General features: G+C 35.3%; 1 protein-coding gene across 4 annotated transcripts in view; it reads left to right on the plus strand.

Annotated features, from left to right (window-relative positions):
* CDK14 (cyclin dependent kinase 14) overlaps positions 1-24,862 on the plus strand; it is a 546,519-nt gene that overhangs the window by 264,356 nt on the left and 257,301 nt on the right. For all 4 annotated transcript variants that reach the window (XM_019716536.2, XM_074340704.1, XM_074340703.1 and 1 more), the window contains one exon: positions 15,799-15,922. In XM_019716536.2, coding sequence (XP_019572095.1) covers positions 15,799-15,922 — 124 coding nt within the window. The remainder of the gene's footprint in view (positions 1-15,798; positions 15,923-24,862) is intronic.

Raw genomic sequence — 24,862 nt, forward strand, 5'->3', positions numbered from 1 at the left:
ACTGGAGTATTACTGTTTAGATCTTATCCTATTTTTCCTTCATGGGAAAACATTTGCCAGGGTTGAGTGAGATCCATTCGAATGCTATGGTAGCACTACTTTCAAAAGAGGGGAATCTCAGGTATCTCTACCTTAGAACCCCATACTGAAGTACCCTTTGGTTTCAATACAAAGTATTATTATGATCCAAAATAGTCTTGTGGTGAGTTCACAGTGCATACGTTTCATTTGTATGTACAAACAGATATTCCCTACTGCTCTCTTTCATTTCTTCCACTACAAATTGGATTACTATATGTCAAAAGAAGTTAAGTTTTTAATAAGATTTGACTTAACAACTATTTTGGGAAATTATCCCAAAATTTCAGGCTTAAAAGAGCAGTCTCTTTTTTGGCATATGTTAGGGAGTTAGAAGATTCCAAAGTTATATCTGAACATTTAATGATGTGCTCACATTTTGTAATTCAAGTGAACTGCATTTCACGATCCTGAGAATCAGTTGAGTACTATAGACGTATCTGAAGTAAAATTATTTGTCTCAGTTTCTTCCCATTCATTATCTATACACCACTCTTTGCAACGTGGCATGTTTTTTTCTTTTGTGCTTTTCCCTTTGCTTATAGAAGTATATATGCTGATATGGAGTTTTGTGTGTTTATTTGTTATTTTTTGCTCTATAAAAATGTTATATTATTTTTAACCTAAAACATCTCATGCATTTCTTTTAAAGCCAATACATAACTGTGTAGTTCAATCTTTCTAATAACTGCCTATTAGTACATAGTATGAATAATTTTCAACTATTTCTTATTCACAGATCTTTGGGTTTCCAGAATGTTAGTGTTATGAATGATTTTAGAGTAAATGTTAGTATAAGACCTTTAAATTCTTATTTCTTTTGCATGTCTAGTTAATCAATTTTCTTTACTAAATAAGAGACGTGATTTCAGTTTAATGAATTTGACAGGAACATTTCCTCACAAGGTTGTAAATTGCAGAACTGTTTTTCTCTATTCTCACTAACATTGACTGTAACCAATCATTTCAGTTTTTGCTATTCTGATGACTGAAAATGGGATGTCTTTTATGTTGATGTTTTCTTAACTGCTAGTGACATTGAGCATCTTTTCATACATTTCTTGATCATTTAAAATTCTACTTTTATAAGTTGTCTGTCCTTATATATTGTTCATTTTTCTGTTGGGGTTTTCTTTTTTTAATAAGTTGTAGGTGCTTATTAATATATATGGCATTAATGAGGGGTTTTGTGGTGGTGAGTTACGAGGTACCATTTTAAAATGTGGGAACTTGTATCTACTCTGAAAAATTTTGTTTTAAAAATAACTAATAGAATTGATATGTACTTATTATCTTTGCTGATTTTTTTCATATATCTCATTTTTTGTTGTTTTTTATTTTATTGATAGATTTCTTTTAGATTTTTTGACTATTCATTTTTCTTCAAAATCTGTATTCATTGACATAGATTTTTAGTAGTTAGATTGGGGGAGAAATTGTAACAGATAAAGAAACTTGTTTTATTAATCTTGCCCATGTTTACGTCCAACTTTAAACATTGATATAATATGAACATAAATTTTTTACATTGAAACATCACGAATTGTCTTATTTATACATTAAATGTCCTTTTCTTAGTGTTGATTGGGTTCAAAATTAACACTACAGTACATCCTTATTCTTCTTTCTCAGTTTGACCGTGGGCATCTGTAGAGAGCCCAGTTAGAGACCTTTAGCTTGGGGAAGCCCAGGGAATTCACAGCCTCAGTGGAAATCAACAACTACTCTAAGCTAACTTTGACTTCCTGACTTCCAGATTCAGTGACAGGATTGAGACCGTGTTTCCCTGAAAATAAGATCTATCCAGACCATCAGCTCTAATGTGTCTTTTGGAGCAAAAATTAGTATAAGACCCGATCTTATTTTACTATAAAACCCTAAGACTGAGTCTTATATTAATTTTTGCTCCAAAAGACGCATTAGAGCTGATGGTCTGTCTAGGTCTTATTTTGGGGGGAACATGGGATTAAAGAGCTGAATGTACCTTTTTAAAGAACTAGGGCATCACTGGATTTTTATTCTTGCTTGGTTTTCTCACCACCTTCTGTGCGTCATTATTTACGGGCTAGCATTGGTTGAACATTTTGTTGGTGAAACAAAGAAAGCTCATTTCACAAAGCAGCTGTATGTTTACTGTCCTTAGGCCTGTGTCACTGGTGGTTTCTGTAGTATTTGTAAGTTCTCTTTCTTCCATTACTTTTTATTTTTCCTTTCTCTCCTAATGGTCATGGGGAGATTGATCTCTGGGTGGCTGATTTTCAGTAACTAGGCTGCAATTCTTGATATTGTATTCCAATAGTTCTTATTCAAGTTTCATATTCTTTTCTTTCACCCTTTGGTTGTTCATCATATTTTACATACTTAGTGTTTTCTATCTGTATTCCAAGTCCAGATTGTATTTGGCAGTAAGTGGATTTACTACTGCAAGAGTTTGTGCCTCCTAGGGTGTGGTGAGAAATTTAATGGTGAATGAGATGTGCAGTCAGCCTAAAAATAACGTCTCAGAAATTAGATGCGACACCACAGCAAGTCTACATATTAGTCATACAGAGCAGGAATTGTTCCTTATTGCCACTCAGAAGTTGTTTAATGTGGTCACAAATTGATGCCTTACAACATTTCTTGCTTTTGAAAGAGCATGATATGATTTACCTCTTCTTATGATGTTTTGAATCACTGAAAGGCAGCAAAATATGTTGATATACGGGTACTCCTTTCCCCACAGCTATTGAAATCTTGGCTCCTTGAGGAGTTGCCAAAATACGTTGGACAGTCTCAGTTCTTGAAATATTTAAGGGTATGAGAAACCTCAGTAGTCATCTAAGAGGTCTTTAAGTTTGGCTCCACAGCAAAGACACCAGCAAAGCTTTAAAACAAATTATGTATATATGTATATATTTATACACACACACACATATATATGTGTGTGTGTGTGTGCTGCCAAAAAATGTATACACATGACTTGTATTTTGTTATTGGTATATATTGACTATTACAATTTTAATATAGTTTTTTCTTTTTTAAAATGTGTATAGATATTTTTGGCACCCTCTGTGTGTGTGTGTGTGTGTGTGTGTGTGTGTGTGTGTCTGTTTTCTGTCTTCTCATCTCCCAAAATCAGAATCAAATTAAAAAGAAAAAAATCATGATGTAGAAAAGGATGGGCATTTTCTCAGACCCAAGGCTGAGCGTGTCGGTACCTCCCAGGACCCACAGTCTCCTGCCGCTGTCCCTGTGGCCCTGCATGGCTTTGCCCCCAGCCTGGAGGACAGAGTGCTTGTTAGCAATCCCGGCCTGTTGCGTCCCACAACCTTCCAGCCTCTCTGCCTCCACTGCTCCTCTCTCTGTGGTGAGGGAGCTGTGGTGAAGTGTCTCCAAGAGTGGCAGGGACTTGGATGAAGCAGCGTTTCTTGCATTGGTTAGACAGAGAAATATAGGAAAGAGAACTTCAAAAAAACTACAATTAATATTCTCAAAGAGGTAAGAGAAAATACTACATCCATCCAGAATATGTTATTGTTTCAAAGAATATGTTTTGTTTAGTGAACAAAAATAGCTTTGGAAATTAAAAATATGATGACAGTAATTAAAATTACAATGATAAAAAAGGGTGGAAGATACAATTGAAAAAGTGTGGCAGAGAAATGGAGCATAAAATACAAATCTGAAAAATGAGAACGAAAATATCAAAAAATTAGAAATCCAGTCCAGGAGTTCCAACATCTGAATAACTGGAGGAAATAGAGAGGAAGGAATCATTAAAGTAATAATCATTAAACCATACTTTTTCAAGAAGTGAAGGATGTGAATTTTAAGATTCAGAGGGTTCACTAAATGCCCTTATAACATTTAATGAAAATAGACTACAATACTGTTATTATTACAGAATTTTAGAACACAGACTTCAAAGAAAAATCCTACGAAAAGGAACCAGGCTTACCACAAAGGATCAAGAATTACAGTGGCATTAGACTTTTCAGCAGCAACACTGATAGCAGTGGGATGGTGGCTTGAAAATTCTGATGTAAAATGATTTCCAACCAAGTATTCTATACATGCTATCAGTGAAGAGTGAGGGTAAAATAATTATTTTCAGATGTTCAAGGACTTGAAAATTCTGCATTCACCCTCAGGAAGCTACGTGATGATGTACTCCACTAGAGCGCAGGGCATACGCCAAGGCAGAGAAGTCCAAAAAACCAGGTAACAGAGGCCACACAGAAGAAAGATGAAGGAGATTGCCAGAACAATGATGAAAAGAACCCAGGATGACAGTTATGCATCAGGCTGGGAGGGTAACACACCAGTCCAATTGGAGCATGTCAGAAGTCTCCAAGAGAGTTTTCCAAGAAGATGAAATTGTTAGGTAGAACACCTAATGTGTTTGAGCAGATTTACAAGATGGGAGAAGAGTTTCGTGTTGTATTAGTGATAACTACAAAGAGAACTAAACAAAGGCAAACAAACCAACAAACAAAAGAACTAGATCCCTATTAACACCAGGAAAAGCAAATTATTGTGCAGGGGGGGAAATATTCATATTAAACTTAATAACTCAACTGTAAATAAAATTTCCATGATCATAATAATTTAAAGATTAAAGGTTGATATAATTTAAAAAGAAAAACATCTCTTTAAGTGATTCTGCTGTAGCCAAGCCCATTCTAGGAGTATCATCCTAGAATTGTCATCCGTTTCAGCTGCCACATTTTACATAAAATAAAAATCAGGATCATTGAAATAAAAAAGGGTTTTTTGACACTTTGTCCAATGTTCTTTTTCCTACACTGCATGATTATTACATTCAATTCCTGTAATTAGCTTATTATTTGTGACTTTACATGCACTCAGTCACATAGATTTATCATCATTTTCCTATTGAAGATAATAGTTTCACCTTCTCTGAGGGTATGGGAGGTTAAAAAATAGAAAATAGCTTGTTAATGCCTGTGTTTTGGCATCTGAATTGCAGTGCACAGACGCAGACAGCCCTTATTACATGTTGGTTTCCATGGGAGGCCACTCAGCTAATTATGCACTGACTTTTCTTCACCGTTTGTCTGCTTAGAGACAATACAGTCCTCCAGTGTTACATTTAGGGCCTACACTGCAGGTGAAATTAGTCTCAAAGAAGGCTGACTATGACAAAGTGACATGTCCCACGGGTATTTCTGTTTGACGTATTACCATATTTTTTTCACGTGGTGATATTTATTGTCACTTAACTCTATGAATGCAAAATGAAGAACATAAGAATAGTATTTACTAAGTTAACAGCTGTTCATAATGCTGGGCTAGATGTTAATTAAAAAAAACAACAACAACAGTAACAACAGTTGAGCTAAAATAAGACCTTGTAATGGTTTTCTGTAAATTTAAGGAGATGGGAAAACCAGGTGAGATAAGCTATTATCTTTAAGAGGAGATGTTCTTTTAATAACTCTAAAGCTCTGTATTTGGCTAAATAGTTCATAGATCATTAAATGATTAAAACATATTCAGTATTTATTATGGTGAACAGAAGGAAAGCAGAGTGATCAAATTGTTTTGCTTCTAAATTTGGCAATTTTGACTTTTAGTTTCATCATTATGCAGCATGACTATATAGAAACATTTTAAACAGCCATGTTGGATTCTACAAATATACGTATCTGTTTATATTTCACATATCCTTGTTTATTGTAAAAATGTGTGGTGTCGCGCACCTAAGAATTGAGGAGATCGTTTTTCAGTGTGAATCAGGTAAAATTTCAAGAATTTCAAAGGTGATATGTCATTGAAAAATGAAGGGAAGAAAAAGAACAACTGGAACAGCACATGATTTGCAATTTCATAACAAAACATGGAATATGTCACAGTAATTTTATATGAATTCCCAGCAAAACATCTGTCAAAGCTTTGTTTTTCTTGATGTATATTCCTTGTAAGCACTGGAATAAACTCATAAGAAAAATTGCCAATGTTCCCTAAATTTCTAGAATCACTTTGTGACTTTAATTGCCTACAAAATGTGTCTATTCTCAATATGAAATAAATATTTGCTATTAACTAGTGGTTTGTTTCTTAGCATAATATCAATTTTAGACAAATGGGTAATTTTAGCAGTTAATTACTTAGAGAGCAATTTAAAACCTGAATCAGAAACCTGAGGACATTGGCCTTGTTATAAATATTTATGATGATTAAAGATGTAGCAACCATTTGCTATAACATGATAATTGGTATGTAGGAAATTTGTTAGATTATTTTTTTTTGGTAGGTTAGTTTATTTTTTCCCTCTTTAAAAACCATTTGCTGTGAATTTTATTGGGGTTTGGCCATCAGAGTTGAACTGAATGCAGAACTTGTAATACTTCTTCGTTTTATAATTCTCAGTGATTTATAGATTCATCATTGAGTTAAAAAAATGACTATAACATTCTAAATTTCATCCTTCATTCAGTTTTTCTTGTGTTCTTTAAAAATTGATAAGCATAAGAGACTGAAAATTAAGGTTCATGGAAACAAAGATTACTTGATGCTGTCTCCAGCTGATATCCAGAAATGTAGATGCTTGAATCTTATTACCACAATGAAATTGGATCTTCCTATGTTTTTATGTAATGTACCTCCATTTCCATGTTATTTTAATGAGTTTTCTAGAAGATTCCTTGCAAAAGCACATTTCCCTTATTTTTTTTTTTAAACAAAACTGTTTTGGAATAATCCAAAATAACCAAAGTAACTCTGAATTCTCTGAATTATCTGAAATCCTATTGGTAGAAAGCTGAGTTGTTTTATTTCTTATTTCAATATTTATATTAAAAAGATGTGAGGATTATTATGATTGATAAATTGCTGTTTTTCTTTCATAGTCCAGAGAACAAGCAGGTGTATAACAGACAGAACAATGTTATGCCAAATTAAGATTGTCTTATACAGATGGCACTGAGAATTGAGTCCTAAATGAGACTATCTAATGTTCAGATCGAAAATCAGCTAACACCTGATTTTCTCCATATTCTGAATTAGAGCTCTCATTTAGCTGGTAATGATTTCCAACTGTGCAGTACTGTATCACAGAGCTTTTCCTCATTCTGTATTTTGGGAAATATAATTATTTTCATGACTCCTTTAAAGATTGTTTTAAAATTTTGACACCTATTCTCAGCACCTGTCCAGGTTTCTTTTGAGCCTTCAGAGCCTATTTTTGTTATAAGAAAGTAGTCTTCCATATCTAGAAAGCTTCATTTGTGAATGTATGCTGCTCTCTCCCAACTACAGAAAACGATGTTTTGTGTGTCACGTCATATTGTGTTGGACTTGCGGACCAGGTCTAAGTAGTGAATTTCTGGTTAACATGGGACGCCTGTGTTGAGCTGTTCAGAATATGTCTTTTGTATCCTTGATATCATCTGCTGATCTGCTTGTAACAATTTGGATCAGACAAAGGAATCAAGGCAGCTAATTAAACAGCAGACTATTTCCTAGAGGTGCTTTGAAACCCAGTTTGAAAAGAAATCACCCCAAAGATTGATGAAATAACAATCATTGGAAGTATGCCATGTGGTATTTTAATTGTCAGATGGAAACACACAGTTTGGGGAGTACCCAGGGGGAATAGACCCTCCTGGGTTTCAAGCTTCATGCCATAGACCTTGCCTCTCTCCTGTTTAAGATAGATCCTGCATTTGACCCCTTTGTTTGCATGTTTTCAAGACAAACATGAGGACCCAGGAGGGAATTCAGCAAGAGTAACAGAGCATACACACGCTGCCAGGGGGTTTCTGATTGTCTTGGGCAGGTACAGCCTTCATGTGACTAGCCAGGACGTCTCAGATAGTTTCTCATTAATACATACATTCCTATTACTTGAGGCCTCTGTGAGAAGATAGAGAGGTGTGCTGATCATATCTATCCAAACTCAAAGTGTTTCCTGCATTCCGTTTGAAATTTATTTTTCTCTGTTACAGCTTGTACACGTGAGCTTCCCAAGACTCTTAGACTCAAGAGTCATCCCACTCTGCTTCTCTCTCTCTCTTTTTTAAAAACATACTTTAGCTTTATCAATTGATATTAAGACAATTCATGTTAATTTAGTGTTTGAGATGTTACTTTAGACAGTAAGACCGTTTCTAACTCTATTTATTCCTTTTCATTGTGTGTAAAAAGGAATGGCCCTGGAGTTGGGGGAGAGCAGCATACTTGTACGTTCACAAATGAAGCTGAGTAAAAAATTCTATTTCATGCTATTTCTTTTCTGTTCTAAAAAGTGTGTATCAGTCAGGTCAGTTGTATAATTCTGAACTATACTGACAAACAGAAACGTGACAATGACAATGACAGATTTTAAGATTATATTATTGAAATTCTTGGAAACAACTGTTTCAGTTTTTCTCTGGGAAAATTATGGTGGGTAACTAACTATTAAAGCCAATAGCTTAAGTTTGATCATCTTGTTTCTACTCAGCGAGGGAATGTTTCTACTAATTTTAGGCTGCTAACCAACTTTATTAAAGAAGATCCTCCCCCCTCCCCCACTTTCTTCATCATACATACAAACCCTAATAACTTGGAAACCTACTGGCTATATTAGAGCATTTTTCAAGGAACTTGGCAAAACAAAGAGCTGTCTTACCATCCTCATTTGACTCCCTGTAAGTATCTCAGCTCTGGTGCCCACGGCTTCCATCTGCCTGCTCACTTAGGTGGCTCCGTGCCCGGAACAGCATCTTGGTTGATAGCCACTGGAAGAAAGGGCAGAATGGGAGGCCAGCTTACCTGGTACGCTCAAGGATCTCAGAAAGTGTGCACAATCTTTCCCCCAAGGGCTTGCCTAAGTACCTAAAATTCTCATTTTTTGAGTTATTTCTTTCCAGAAAGTTATCATCTTTAGGCATAGAACATGAACATTCAAATATCTTAGATAATATAAATGAAATTATTGTTCCATGATCTAGAGGTGTGTCTCAGGACCTTGAAACAGAAAGTTGAATGGAAGAACTCAAAAAGGACAAAAAGTGGCAAGACAAACTTCTCATGCTATTCAGATTTTCCAAGAGCTGTACCTGTCTACAAAGTACATGGCAAAAAAACGCACGTCTCTGACCTGTTGCCCGGGCATGAATACTTGTGTCTTATACCATCCCAGTAGCACACTTAATGCTGTCAAGTATGTCCAAAGGGATGCATAAATTATACCTTAATGTTGAATATCTAGTTATATTTTTGTCTCATTTATATCTTTGTATATAACCTTCTAAGTATCCTTTATAAAAAATTCAACAGCTAGAATTGCAGTGATGTTTGTAAAATAGAAACTGTCTGGGTAGGAATTATGTACATTGTATTACACATTAGAATTTAATATTTGCATTAGACATTTGCAAGTTTGAAACTCAATGGAATGAATCATGATGAATCATTCCGTGGCTTTGAAAAACTGAAGAACACCTAATGTAATAAAACCATTATCTGATGCATATTATAAATATTTTGACATTTATTAGATATTTTGAGGTCTCAAAGTTCTAATTATTTTTCATTTCTAGAGAGTTTGATGCCTGGGTAATTTAATATTTGTGTAGTCTATGGGTTTTTAAACAATACAGTGTTAAACATGGAGCATATTATTTGAAGTATTTATTAGCCATGTATAACTTTGCTTTATTTGCCAGTGTCACATTTTCCAGCCTGGGTTCACACAATGTATAACTACTTTAGTTCATATACTTAAAAAAAAAATCAAATAGTACAGAAGCAGTACTCTTAATTATGGGTGTCTGAGCCAGACAAAAATGGGTTGAAATAACCAGTATTACCTCTTACTTGCTATAATGTATGTCCCGTTGGCCAATTCATTTAGTTTCTCTGAATCTTTGTTTCTTTATCTATGAAATAGGGATAATCATATCTGTCTGGCAGAGGTGTTGGGAAGATTAAATTATCTAAATGAATATAAAACACTTAGTGCAATGTCTGTCAGAGTAAGCACTTAACAAACGGCAGTTATTACAGTTGTTTGATTTGTAGAGTCCCTTCCATTTCTGTTAGTCATAAAATTATGGAAGGATAGCAATATTACAACAGGAATAATTATTAAAGGCATTGAAGACTCAATTAGTTGTTTTCAAGATGAGAAACCTAAAATATAGAGATGTTAAGCTTGGTCCCCAGGTGGCAGGAAAGTAGCGTAATAAGTGTTTTGTAAGAATTGATTGTGTGCCATAAGGAGTGGTGTCCATTGCTAATAGTTTTAGTAAGCCTCCTCTAAGCCCTAAGAGACCCTGAACATTCCTTAAAGGAAGTCGACCAATGCCTTGAAGATCTGCAAGATTTTCACTGTGCTTAGTCTTATAGTAAGTGAAACCACATATATTAAATAATGCATGCATTTCAGACTATTCCTGGGACCTGATGACTCTAAACATTGAGACAAAGAGCATCTGATTAAACATCTTTAGACTTTAAAAGGGGCGAGGGAGATTATAAAACCAGTTGCTAACTGCAAGTGCCAGTAATTCTTGTGAGTAATGATTCCAATAATGAGTATTTTTTATCAACTTACCTTGAAAGTTTGAGAAAAGGCCTTATCTTGCTATTTTTTACCTACTTAAAGTCTTGAGTGTTTCAGAAGGGAATAGATGAAGAATTGAGTCTATTCCTAAGAAGGCTATGCCGTGGCAATGAGAATTTGAGTTGCTTCTTATTGAAGACAACAAGACAACTGGACTATAGATAGACCTGCTGCTGGCAGAAGTGTCCCCATTCACCGTATCATTTCTATGTAAGGCATTTTCCCATTGGGGTTTTTGTTTTGTTTTTTTAAAATTAAAGTTTATTGGGATGACAATTGTTAGTAAAGTTACATTGACTTCAGGTGTACAATTATGTATTACATCATCTATAAATCCCATTGTGTGTTCACCACCCAGACTCAGTTCTCCTTCCATCACCATATATTAGACCCTGTTTACCCTCTTCTAGAGCCCCTCTCCCCCCTTACCCTCTGGTAACCCCTAAACTATTGTCTATGTCTATGAGTTTTTGTTCCTTCATTTTTTTGTCTTGTTCTTTTGTTGTTTTCGGTTTTATATACCACATATCAGTGAAATCATATGGTTCTCTGCTTTTTCTGTCTGACTTATTTTGCTTAGCATTATACTCTCAAGATCCATCCATGTTGTCACAAATGGTACTATTTCATCTTTTCTTACCGCCGAATAGTATTCCATTGTGTATATATACCACAACTTCTTTATCCGTTCATCTATCGAAGGACAGTTTGGTAGTTTCCATGTTGCACAAAGTGAACATTCAAACTACAATATAAATCTTCAATTATCTTACTGAAGAATTTGTAGGACTCTCCTTTAATACAATTGAATAGACTATCCTGAGGTGACAAGTTATTCTTAGGAAGATCTTATGGCTACTACAGTAAAAAATAAATAGGAAGAGAGTCTCAAATATGTTAATTTATTAGCTCCAAGATACTAGCTGTCTTCTGCCATGTTATTTATTTCTAAGAGCATTTTAAATAGCAAAAACAGAACATCAAGAATCATAGGCACATTACATAACATGCTAATTGAGAATTTTGCAAAGTTGGGTTCAGTTAATAAAAGGGCTTTGATTTTATTGAGTGTGTAACTGTATTCATCTGTGTATTTATTAAGCATCAACCTGATTTAGGATAATGAGGTGTAGTGGAAAGTTCACAAGCACTGTGTGATGGTTGGATGGATTTGAGTGAGTTTCTTGTGCATTGAGAACTTTAGTTTTCTCCTTTGTTTAACAGAAAAGGAAAAATACAGGATTATGGATGGAAAGGATTAAATTATATATGGAAAAGTACTTGGGACAGGCTTGAAACTAGAGTAAGCCTTCAGTTAGGATTAGTCCCCCTTTTCTTTTTGAGGCCTGAGAGCCCATCGATGGTTACCAGGTTTTATTAGCAAATATCAAAGATGATGATGATTTTTTCTCTGCTTGTGACTCCTTCCTCTTTGGTGACCCTTCTTGTGCTCACAGTGTCCTCTGGTTTTCACAAAGACCAAGTATATGTATGGTGATTTATACAATAACCAAGTGAAAAGGCTTTCTCAGACATTTACGTGGGAAAGTTAGATACTTGCCTGCTTGTCTGCAGGAAGAGATCTCCAAGACTTGAGTTCTCAGGGCATTCCCAAAGAATATTCCGTAGGACAATCTACGTAACTCAGCATGGCTGCTGCTTCCTTACAGCTTCCCCACCCCCAGCCAGAGTGCACGTTCTTTTAAGCACATTAAAATGTTATTTTTAAAACACCAAATTTTCTAATATTTTCAGTGAAGTCTTCTATTGTCCTCTTGCCACCCATAATTATTTGATGATGAATTGGTCGATTTACAGATTCATATATTCTCTTCTTTTCATTTGTTTAACTTTTTCTTCTTAGTTTATCTAGTGATCTGCTTGCTTGTTTTCCTCAATATTTTCCTTCAGAACAGTAAGAGGTTTGTCATGTAACACATCCTTTGAACTCGTGCACCTAGTGAATGATCCACTAGGTTTTTTCTTAATATTTTTTGTGTAATAAGCTGTTTTCAGCGTGACAAGTTCCCTATGAGTCACCTCTTCCACAGGCTAGTCTTCGGATAATGGCAGGATCAGTTCTACATTTTTGTTGTCATTAGATCCTCCCATCTCTGTGCCCTCAGTATCCTCCGTTTGTGTTGCTGTTACAGTGCAGACGTCTTTAAGCAGTAATTTGTATGTGTCCCCGTACCCTGTAGACCGTGAGTTCCTCGAGTCCAGGGACTGCATCTTACATCCTATTCCTCTGTGCATCCCTCTTGTATAACAGCACCAGGCACATGGTTGGCACTTAATAAATCCTGAATGAATTCATTCCATGGGGAGTCATTCTTACTTTGTGTATTGCTCAAAGATCTAAACATTTGTTTGGGGCTATCACTTAATGTTTGGGGCTTAGTTTGTTTGTACAATTGTAATTGGAGTGTGTCATTACATCTTTTCCTAACACTGATTCTCGTAATTTCCTTTAATATGGTACCCTATTTGAATAGCTTCTGTATTAGCGTGAGGATTATATATTTTCACTAATTAGTAAAGGTATTAAAAGAAGAGCCCTTGGGACTGCCTGATCTACCCACTTCTACCCTTAGCTTCTAGAGAATCCCATTTTGTTGTTTTCTATCTGTGATTTTTGTATCTGCTTCATCCAGATGTCTCTAAATTCAGTTCAGAAATCACATATCTGGTAGAGGAGTGTCAGCTGTGTACCCAGGTTAGGGAGATGGTGAAGGCACACTGTCTGTGGGAGGGGGGATAATACCATATGCGTTGACGTCTGCAGAGGCTGCCACAGGAGCACCGAGGAGAATCTCCTTGTGAAGACCTGTCCAGGGAGTGAAGGCCTTGGGGGTGGTCAAGTAAAGCTTCAGGGTGGAGTGATTCTTGAGGCGATAACTAAGATATACATGGAGCTCAGAGGCAAAGGGGAGAAAGGGCTTTTCTCTCAGCAGAGTCAAGAGCAAGGGCAAAGTGTTGAACAGCAGTATGCTCTGAGTGTGGGAGTGGGTGAAATTGCCTGGAGTCGGGGAACGTCCAGTGATGACGCCTGAGCACTCAGCTGGAATCCGGGCTCAGCTCAGTGGCCTTGAACGCCCTGGTCTTCAGTGCCTGGACTTCATTCTGTAAAGCTGCTTCTGTATCGACATTTTGTATTTCTGGCCAAGACTCCTAAGGGCATGGACGTTAGAGTCCTTGCTCTGCTGTGTGACTTGGAGAAACCACTCAGTTTCCTCCTCCCTAATGAAGAGATGATAGAAGTACCTTCTTCACTAAAATTGTGACATAAATTAAATCAGGTCATATTCGATGATGCGTAGAGTGGTAGTGACACTTGGTGTCTGTGTGTTAAACTAAAATAAATGCATTGCAACGGTTAGACAGTCATATTCTGAGAAGTCTCTCCTATAACCCAAACGTGAGTTAGCACCCTGCCGATGCCAGACTGTCGTTTCAAAATCAGCTTATTTATTTATTTTATTAAATTTACTGGGGGACATTGGTTAATAACATTATGTAAGTTTCAAGTGTACTATTCTATAATACATCATCTGTATACTGCCTTGTATGCTCATCAATTAAGTTTATTTGTTATGTGGTCTGCCTTTGTGTTTATTATATAGTATTTTTAAACTTTTGAAAACAAAAAGTGGCCTTATTTGCTCACTCTTTCTCCTGTCTAAACTGAAGGAATATGGATTTTCTTAGAATTTGTAAGCATCAGGCTTCAGGATGCAGGGGCTATTAGACATGAGGGATGAGGTTGGAAGCGGCTGGTGATGGTGGTGTCTTTGCATCTGCTGCACAGGAAAGGCTGAGAGGACGAGTCTGAGAGAAACGTTTGCTTACGGAGGTTCTTTAGCCACTAATTTAATCGAGGCTAACACAGATCAGACTTTTACTTTGTGATGCTTAGATTCTGGAAATACTGACCCTAGGCCTTTACTTCTCCACAGCGTATTATCACATACAGAGATTTTGAAATGAATTCATCTTACTGTTATTTCAAGGTATATGCGCTATAAACAATTTAGTTGGCAAAAAAAAAAAAAAAAAAAATTTAGTTGGCTTTTATAGCCCCCTAGTTAGTTGGAAAATATTCCATCAATGCTACCTTCCAGGATCCTCAAAGAGTTGCCAGTCTTTTCCATTTGAATATTCTGGAATCCTATACCATCAATCTTTGACAACTAACTAATTTAAAATTTCCCTGACACTACATTTTGTTACTAGCTGACTATATAGACTAGGACACTAATGGCACTTAAAACATTTGTTTTTATTTTTGTTTTAGGAGATTTATTTTTTAAAAACAATGTCAATTAGGATTATTTTGACGAGTAAATGGTTAAAAAAATTCCCTTTTTCATAAAAAGAATATTGGAAAGCCTAGTGAAGCACATTTTTTTTTTTTTTTTGGCCACAAAATAGAAATATGTGATAGATCCAATATGAAACTAAACAGAGAAGGCCATCAGTCACTTTTTAAAAAAAGTATTACTCTTGAATTCTTAATTTCTCTGTTTTCTGTGTTTGTTTTCCCTTTAGGATGAGTCTGCTCTGTAATTAGTGAAGGTACATGTCTGTCTTTAGGCAACAGCCTAATCTCTGTGGCCATATGTGCAAAAGCAATATGATTACAATGTAGTATTAATTGGACCATGTGACTGTTTTTGTTTTAACTATTTGAAATCATCTTATCTTTTCATTCCTTAAAGCATGTTAATACGCATATCCTTGGGTACCATGTTTATGACGTTTCCATGGAGTTAAATATGTATACATTCACATAAACCTCGTAAAAAATAATTCTGCTTTTTATAATGTTATGAATGGGTTGTTTCTCTGTCTCAGACATCAGTTTAGCCTGAGGAAATCAAATTCTTTACATTTTGCTTAATTTATAGAACAGATTGGCTTGTAGATCTCTGTGGCTGAGGACATACCACTCTGGGTTAACATAATGAGTTGTTAGAAATTTTCAGATTTAGTTTTTAATGAATGAGAGGTGTCCATGCCTTTATGCACAGTCTTTTTAAATACTTTGGTAGGAAAGGGAGAGATGGGTACCCCTTTTCGCTAAATACAAATACTCAGCAGACTGTATGTAGAAACTGGCATTTATCTATGTTCAGATTTTAACTTTTGTCTCCCTATTTTTTCAGTTGTTTTTATTTCAGTTGCTGCGAGGGCTGTCTTACATCCACCAGCGTTATATTTTGCACAGAGACCTGAAACCACAGAACCTTCTCATCAGTGACACGGGGGAGTTAAAGCTGGCAGATTTCGGTAGGAAAGCAGTTAATTACCAGTCTGTTTTGTCATACTGTGAGAATGCCAGGCAGATGGTGGCATTGCATTTATTTAGGTGCACTTCTTCTGTCATTATAGATCACGGTACAATTTTTTCTCAGGAATGAAGGAATTTTTTTTTTTTTTTATGGTCAACATCATGCTTGGTGGATTTTTAAAGCTTTTAGACTGCTTGTTAGAGTCTTAGTCATCATCAGCATAAACCACATCTCATATATTTCCAAAGAAAAAGTCAGTAAAATTTTGAGCATAAAATATAGTGAAGGAAGTCTATGTTTTTCACTTTTTATTATGAAACTGTCAAACACATTCAGAAGTAGAAGAATAGTATAATGAGCCCCTGTTACCCATCACCCAGCTTCTACAATTATCAATATACTGTCAAAATTGAAGGAACCTGAATTTAAGTCTCTGGATTATTTCAGGGCATCACAAAATATATTCAATTGTATATGTTGCCCTAAGTTGTTAATAATTGAAACATCTAGGGGCAGTGTTCACCTTTTTGGAAGTGATTGTTGTTTGAAGAATTCTCAATAATTTTCTAAAGGTAGACACCTTCGGATTTAAAAGTTGAGGTCCTGACCTGTTTTACAAGTCATCCCTTCCTTAAAAGTTTTAAGATTAGAAGCTTTAAAGCTTTCTTCCAAGCACTGTCTTGAGCACCCAAAGAGGAGCCAAAATGGTTGTGCCATCCTTGCTACCTCCCATCCCTTTGTCAATTCTGACATTTATGCATTGCCTGTCTCTCTGTCACAGCAGAGTGTGCTGAGTTGATTCCTAGCACCAGGGAATGCTAATGGCAGCATAATGTGTTGACATCGCATTGCTTCAATTATTTTTGAATACATACTCTGATTAGAAATTTGTTCCATTAAGAGTGGAATGGAAATATTACCCTTGAGACATAAAGACACCTGAGGGTGAGATATGGGCTTTTGCTAAAATATGATGATCTTTTCCCACTCCAATTCTCCCCCCACCCCAATAAGTAAGAGAGAGCAGAAATTGTTTATTTCTTATTTCAAGGTGAGTAAACTGTTCAATACCTTTGGAATGAATCTACTCTGTTGGGTGTTCTATGTCTTTTTTTTCTAAATTTGAAATACAACAAAGGTGAACATTTGTATTTTGTAAAACTTTGTCATTTGTTCTCATCTAGTTTGGTAAAAGTGATGAAACCGTGTGTGTGTGTGTGTGTGTGTGTGTGTGTGTGTGTGTGTGTGTTGTTTCTGCAGATGGTAGCATCAGAACAGTACTAGGAAGATAGATGTGAAGTTTTTCAACTGTGTTTCCCTGAAAATAAGGCCTAGCCATACAATCGGTTCTAATGCATCTTTTGGAGCAAAAATTAATATAAGACCCAGTATTATATTATATTATATATTACATTACATTATATTACATTACATTACATTAAGACCTGGTCTTATATTATAGTAAAATAAGACTGGGTCTTATATTAATTTTTGCTCCAAAAGACGCATTAGAGCTGATTGTCTGGCTAGGTCTTATTTTCTGGGAAACAGGGTATTACTGGGTAGAAAATAATGGGAGAGTAGGTGGGAGGAGAGAAGACTTGCAGTTCTTCAAATTCAAGGTTATTGGATTTGCTATGAACATATTTGTAGTTTGTCAGTAGCAATAAATAAATTAATAAGGATTTATAGTGATTTTCTTCTAGTGTTTTAATAATACTATAAGGTATATGTTGGAATAAGTTGTTGTATTGAACATGGTTTTCTTGTATATTTTTAAAATACATTTTTACAAAGTTGATTTTTTTCTGTATAAACAAGGGTATTAAAGGACACTAAAGGATTATATATATGGGGATTATTTTTAATTTTATGATGACATTTTTATTATAACAGATAAGTTCATCTTAAAAAATCCTTATGGATCTTTAAAACTGACAATTTATAATATTGGATTCAGAAATAAATTTAAATGTAATTTTAAATAGCTTAGAAAGTTTTTTAGAAAATTTAGAAAGTATGAACAGCTCAGGGCTGATAATTGTTAACATTTTTGTTGTATATTTCTCCAGTACCTTTCTCCTCCTCTCTGTCTTTTCTTGCTTGTTCTACCTATTATAAATAAAAAAAAATGAAAATATTGTTTTGTAAGCACTGTTATATAAGAGTGTGCTCTGAACGTTTTATCATATTATCAAATATTAAAAAAACATTTGTAACAGCTTAGATTTTTCCCTTAATGGCCAAAGCCTAGTCTCATTATTCAACCCCTCATCAATTAAAATTCTCGTGCTTTCTGATTATTCATTATTATGCACAGTTGTATATTAAAGACTCTTGTAGAGAAAGTGGCCTGTACTGCAGTTGCAGTGCTGAGTGTTTGAAAGCCTGTGGTTCTTTAGGCAGAAAGGTTGTGCCGTGCACCTCCCCTCGTGTCACGGACTGAATCATCCTGCTCGGAACACACACTTGGCTCCCATCACGTGCACGAAGTGTAATGAGTGAGATCCATTCACCAACTGACAATTTCCCCAATTAATTGTGCATTATTTTTGACTTTTAATTTAAGACATGCAATTAACTGTAATTTACTGCACTTGGGCACATGTTTATGTCTGCGATGAAGAAAACATAGTGGAAGCTGTGGAGAAATCAGACAGTCAAAATGGGATGATTCCAGGCAGCAGAATAATGAGAATCACTAGGTCTTAATTCAGAGTTTGGTGTGTGAAGAGCTTTAGAAATAGTTTCTTTGTCCTCCCTCGTTCTCTTATGTGAAAAATACCATAAAATTTTTTATTATAATAGACAAATGAAATCTGTATGATTATTGTTCCCATATTGTGAATGTTACTGCCTTTATTAGAAAAATATGTTGGGGAAAGGGAGAAACACTAAAATTTATTGAGTTTATTCTATGTACAGACACTTAGATATTTTTGTCAAATTGTCTCTTCAACCTAGTAAGGTATAGTAATCTATATTTTTGAGAGAGACATGAGATTCAGAGAGGGTTATGATCTTGCCTTGATAACATAGGTAGGTGGTTGCAAAATTGGAATTCAGGGGTTTGATCCATATCCTACAATCTCAGATGGCCTAGGGTCTATATATTTGTATACATAAGCATGTTATCTTACAGAGCTGCCTAATTTCTAGTAAATTATTGATCATTACATATATATATGTGTATGGTGCCAAAAATGTATATACATTTTAAGAAAGGAAAACTGCATTAAAATTGTGATACTCAATATATACCAATAACAAAAGATGAATACAAGTCACATTTGGCTTCTGCAATTATAAGAGGTGCTCAAAGTGGTTACCATCAGCCTCCAGGCACTTCTGATTATGGTGAAATACTGCTTGAGCAATGTTGACCAAAGTGTCCACTTGTGTACATTTTTTGGCAACCTCAGTATATGAGTATATGCGTTTTCCACATACAACAAACATAACACCATGCTATCAAAATAAATTGCACTAATACCAAAAATAAATGCATCACAGAACATTTTATCATTTGAATTAGTAATTCAATAATAATGAGTGAATTTAACCTTAGTACTTTGGGAATTTTACCTGCTGTTCAAGGTAAAACAGACAATAATGTATTTATAGACCCATGCAGGTTTAAACAAAATGCAGTTCTGATTTCCAGGTGACCACAATGCTGTAACTATTTTTTTTCTTGTAAGCAAAGTCATATTTAAGCACTTACCTGAACCTTATTTTCTCTATGCATTTTGAATAAGTAAATCCCACAGGTTTTAGAGTAACTAGAGGTTTGTCCTGCCTGTATATAATAAAATCATACAATTATGGAGAGGCAATCAAACTCATTTCTAAAAAGGGGTTCATCTTTACATTATTTTTGAGGAAAAAGGATTTCAAATCCCTTATCTGGCCTCTGTCTTCACCACCTTGCCTCTTCTTGCTGTTGTGTGCTGCAACCAAACCCAAATTTAGCCTTTCCCCTTACCTGGAGTACTTTTCCACTATGGTGGCCATTTTCTCATCATACAGATCATAGATCATATGTCACCTGGTTCAAAGAGGCCACTTTTTGAACCTTTCTCATCACTATCATCCAGTTTCACTTCTTCATTAGCCCTTAGAATGCATTGAAATGCTTTTGTTCATTTGTTTATCTGTTTGTTTTTTTATTTCTATACATGTAAGTTCTGTGAAGGCAGGGTCTTGGCCTGTCTTGCTCAATTCTTCTGTGCACTACATTGAGAACCACACTTAGCACATAGTAGGTGCTCAGTAAATATGACCCAAAAATATGCATGACTAAAATAAGTATTAGTGCAAAGACTAAGACCTACCTGAATTTACTATTTCTGCTTGATTTACTCTGGCCAACCAGCAGTTTACAAATTAATTTTCTCTTCATCAGTGCTGTCCTGGCTAGTCACCATCATGAGTGTCGGTGAAATTAGATGGCTTTAGATAGCATTGGAGCCCCAGGATTGCTTTGAGACTCTTATGTATAGACTGTACACACCTGCTTGGTATTTACTATGTTTGTAACCTCAGGCTACAGAAATAAATATCACTGAGTTAATGTAAACATGCACAAAAGATGTATAAGTTTTGAAGTTCCTACTCTGAAGACCTCAAATGATTGTCTGATTGTATTGTGGTTGAGAACAAAGTGTGTTGAGCATTGAATTAAGAGACCTGACTCTGTCTGTAACTCACTTGTGACTTTCAAGAAGTCATTTATCCCCTCTGAGCCTTAGGATCCTCAATTGACAAAAAGAGCATTGAACTGATACTTTCTAAGATCCTTTTCAGTGCTGGATTTTCATGTTGTACATTTCTGAAGTTATTAACTTATTTTCTAATAACCAGTTATCCTCTGGTGAATAAAAATCAGTCCATTGAATCTGGAATCAGTGCTATACCATCCCTCCCTAGAATCTAATTTTTTATTCTAGCTTTTGGAAGTTCAAATAGATGAGAGCCACGCTTCTGGGATATGCATTGAGATCACATTAAAAGAAAATCATTGAAGTGTGACAAGTAAATGCATAAATAAATTCACCGAGAAACTAATGTTCATTTGCAGCATGATAGTATGAAAACTTAAAAGGTATTTTTCCCGTGTAAATGAGATTAAAACAAAATAGATGAGTCTGTAGAATTGCTGCTTCCTGTAATTCTTGCAAGATGATGATGGTGTCATCCACATTCCCCAGTCATTCCTTCACTATTTTGAAGGGTCATGGCCTTGCTGTATGGAAAGATAGCTGGGTTAAATTTACCCTTGGAAAAAAAAAAGAGACAGTGACAACTCTATTATATAAGCATTTAAGGTCTTGGCTTATTTCACTGACTTTCCCAATGTGGAAACCAAGTTAAATAGCTCATTGGTTTTAATCAAGTAAAATTACACAGGTCTCTTTCCCACCAGAGGTCTAAAATATTACCCTCCTCCAGGCTGTTCCTTGTCTTGATTTGAGAAAGGAAATTATTGTAAATCACATTTGAGATTAATTTGCAGAACACACCAGAGATGTAACTCTGCAGAGGCCACAGCAAGTGCAGGGTTTGTTTGTAATGTGCCTCTCAGAATTCACATAGGGAATAGAAGAAAACAGAAGGAAATCAACTGCCTTCGGATGCAGAGAAGAGTCTGTCAGTTTGATAAATACCAAGTCTCTGAATAAAAGCCCGTAAGTCCCCAAGGTATAGACCTTTAACTGTTTTGTTGTCATTAGCATGTAAAATTCACCATTGATGCCATAGTTATAAATTCAAGGTTAGATATAACTTACTGCATTCATTATGGCCTGTAGTATTCAGCTTTAATGTATCTTTGTATTATAAAATATTATCTTTTAGCAAAAATATCTTTATTAACCAATAAAATATCACTGTACTTTTAAAAAGGCCCTTTGAACAGTTTAATGCATAAACAGTTTTAATGCAAAGTTCAGGAAGTTGCTTTATATAGATCGGAAAACTTAAAAAATATTTTTAGAATAATTAATGCCACAATATGAACCAAAGGAAGGACTATTTTTCTTCCCCGATTTTCAAGACTTCATTAAAACTCCAAATCAAAATGTACATATCTTAAAATCTATCAGGTTATCAAGATTACATGTTAGAAATAATTTTGATCGATATATGAACTAGACAAAGTTATTTCCCCCTAACTCATTATTTTAACAATGTGATAACCCTTTTGAAAAGGAAATTGTCTTCTCTCTGATCAATTAATCACTTAGCTTCATTATTTAAATCTTGTTTAATACCCCACTCATACTCTCAGAAGGTTTCCTGCATGCAAGAGAGATGATGGCATTTAATTATATGTAACTTTTCCCAGATATGTTAACATGCGACATACATGAGATTTTTTTTCTCATTTTAAATGGATTTTATTTTTAAGAGCAGTTTTAACTTCATAGTAAAATTGAGCAGAAACTACAGCTAATTCACATATATTCCCTGTACCCACGTATGCATAGCTTCCCCCATTATCAACACCTTCCACCAGAGTGGTACTTTTATTACAATTGATCAACCTACTCTGACATGTTGCTATCAACTAAAGTCCATAGTTTACATTAGGGTTCACTGTTGGTGTTGTATATTCTATGGGTTTTAGTAAGTTATAATGACACGTAATTTATTTGCCATTATAGTGGTATCATACAGAAGAGTTTCACTGCCCTACAAATCCTCTAAAAAACTCATCTTTATGGATTTTTTACAAACTGTAAATGGGAACAAGAAGGAAATGTATGAACTGCAGCTAATATACATATTCTACTCTATGAGAAATCTCTGTTCAGTCACCATTAAATAGATTGAAGCAATGTGGATAAGGGGTGATTGCTAAGAATGGCAGCTTCCAACTCCATGGAAATGAGGAAATTCAAAACTGTGTTCATTCATTCTTAGCCAAATCATGCATGTGAGGTAACAATACATCTTAAAATGCAGAACAGACTGCTCCAAATAGGGCTGATATCTTGTTATTCTCTACTGTATATGGAAGCCTTCTGGCCAAAGGGATTTCAATATCAAAAATACTCTTGTTCTTATACAATATGAAGGGCAAAATTGTTGGCAGTAAATCAGAGAAGTGATACGGGGTATGAGTTGAAATATACCCATATATCCTTAGGAAAAAAATCTGCATATGGGATGACTGGCACCCTAAGTGCTGGCAGTGATGACCAGAGTGAAAGAAATATGGTCATGAAAACAAGAATAGCCCTGTAATGAATTGTAGAATTATGTAACACTCATATGCTATTCAAGATAACAATGATTACACTTGAACATGACTTTTGTTAACCTATAGGGAAGGGTAAAAGGTTGCTTAGAGTTTAGCAAATCACTAATGTCCCTTATTTATGGATCTTCCTCCATCTCCTGCTCTTTACCTTCCAAGAAGCCACGTTTTAAAATGCAGCCAAAACCAGACACTACTGATCTATACATCAATATGCCTAATTTGTACTAGAATTTTGGATGACAGTGAGTTATTGTGTCTAAAGCACATGCTTTCTAAAATTTTTACTGGAAGTAAGAAAAACTGACCGCTACTATGGGAAATCTGAGATAGTGCTATAAATCCTGAAAGTTAGACCTACTTGAAACATTTGTGATTTTGATCCTTTATTTTTCTCACTTTAATAATATCAGTTTAATATTAGTTTGCTTTCCTCTTTTGTTCTCCAAGTTTTTTTTTTATGCCGTATATGTTGGTTTACTTTTGAAATAGTGCATATTTAATGTTTGAAAATTTCCTTCTCAACTTGAATTATTTCTTCTGCTATATTATATAAACATAGGAAGCTAGGACTTCTCTCTTTTTTATTTTAATGAAAAAAAAGTACTGGAAAATTAAAGAATGAAATGCAAGAACTATTGATCTCTGCTACTTTAGGAATTTTAGATACATGTCTGAAAAATAGTCCATGTTTGTTTTACCACATACTATAAATAAAACCTTGACGTGCATAAGCAAGCTTACCAATCTAAAATAATATACCTTTGCCCAGAGATGGAAAATAGTTAACATTGTGCCTGTGATTGAGTAAGTGATGTGTTAAATTATTATTAATCCAGTGTTATATTACCAACATCTGTAGAGCCCTAGATTATTAGAATGTTGATACCTTATTTTGCACATGTGTAGTCTGAGTGCCCCAAACATGTGAGAAGGCAGAGATGCTAACCTGATGTTCAGGTCAAAGTAACCGCTGCTGGTCTAATACCTGTGCCAGCTGAACACTAAGATCCTGGTCAGGAAGGTGGGATCCGTAATATGAGCTATCATTCAATACTAAACACTGGAACTAGGACAGGTGTCTTGAGGAAACTGCAAGACACAATATAAAGAACAATTCTCACAGCAGACGTGTAGGAAGCCTTGTTGGAATGGAGCCTGGGTAATTTATGAATTAGAAGGAACCACCTCTCTAATTATATTCCAGGGATAAATGAAAGCATTGAGAAGCCTTGTGGGCAGATGAAGGCTGAATAGGCTATAACAATGTTCCTTTAGGACTCAGCAGTGCTGGGCAGTAGCTGAAAAGTGCTCATGATGTCTCCCAGTGGGAGGAATCTTTTGTGCAGATCTTACCTTTTCCACGGGCTAGACGTAAACAGCACACAATTCCAGGGCAGGTGGGTCTGTAACAGAAGTACTAAGTGAAAACATTTAAGTCTGAAAGAGAACATTTTTTACATGGAAGCAAATACACCCACATGAAAAGATATAATAACGTGAGATATCCCCAAATGGTTAGGGTGCAAATTCTGGAGCCAAGATGTCAGAATTTGAATCCTGCTTCTGCTGTTGACAAACTTTGTGTGCTGGGTGAATTACTGAAATTCTCTGTGCCTTAATTTACTTGTTTGAAAATGAGGATGATGATAATACTACTGGTCACCTCACAAAAGT

This window comes from Rhinolophus sinicus, linkage group LG09 (assembly GCF_036562045.2).
Source record: "Rhinolophus sinicus isolate RSC01 linkage group LG09, ASM3656204v1, whole genome shotgun sequence".
Taxonomy (NCBI): Eukaryota; Metazoa; Chordata; class Mammalia; order Chiroptera; family Rhinolophidae; genus Rhinolophus; species Rhinolophus sinicus.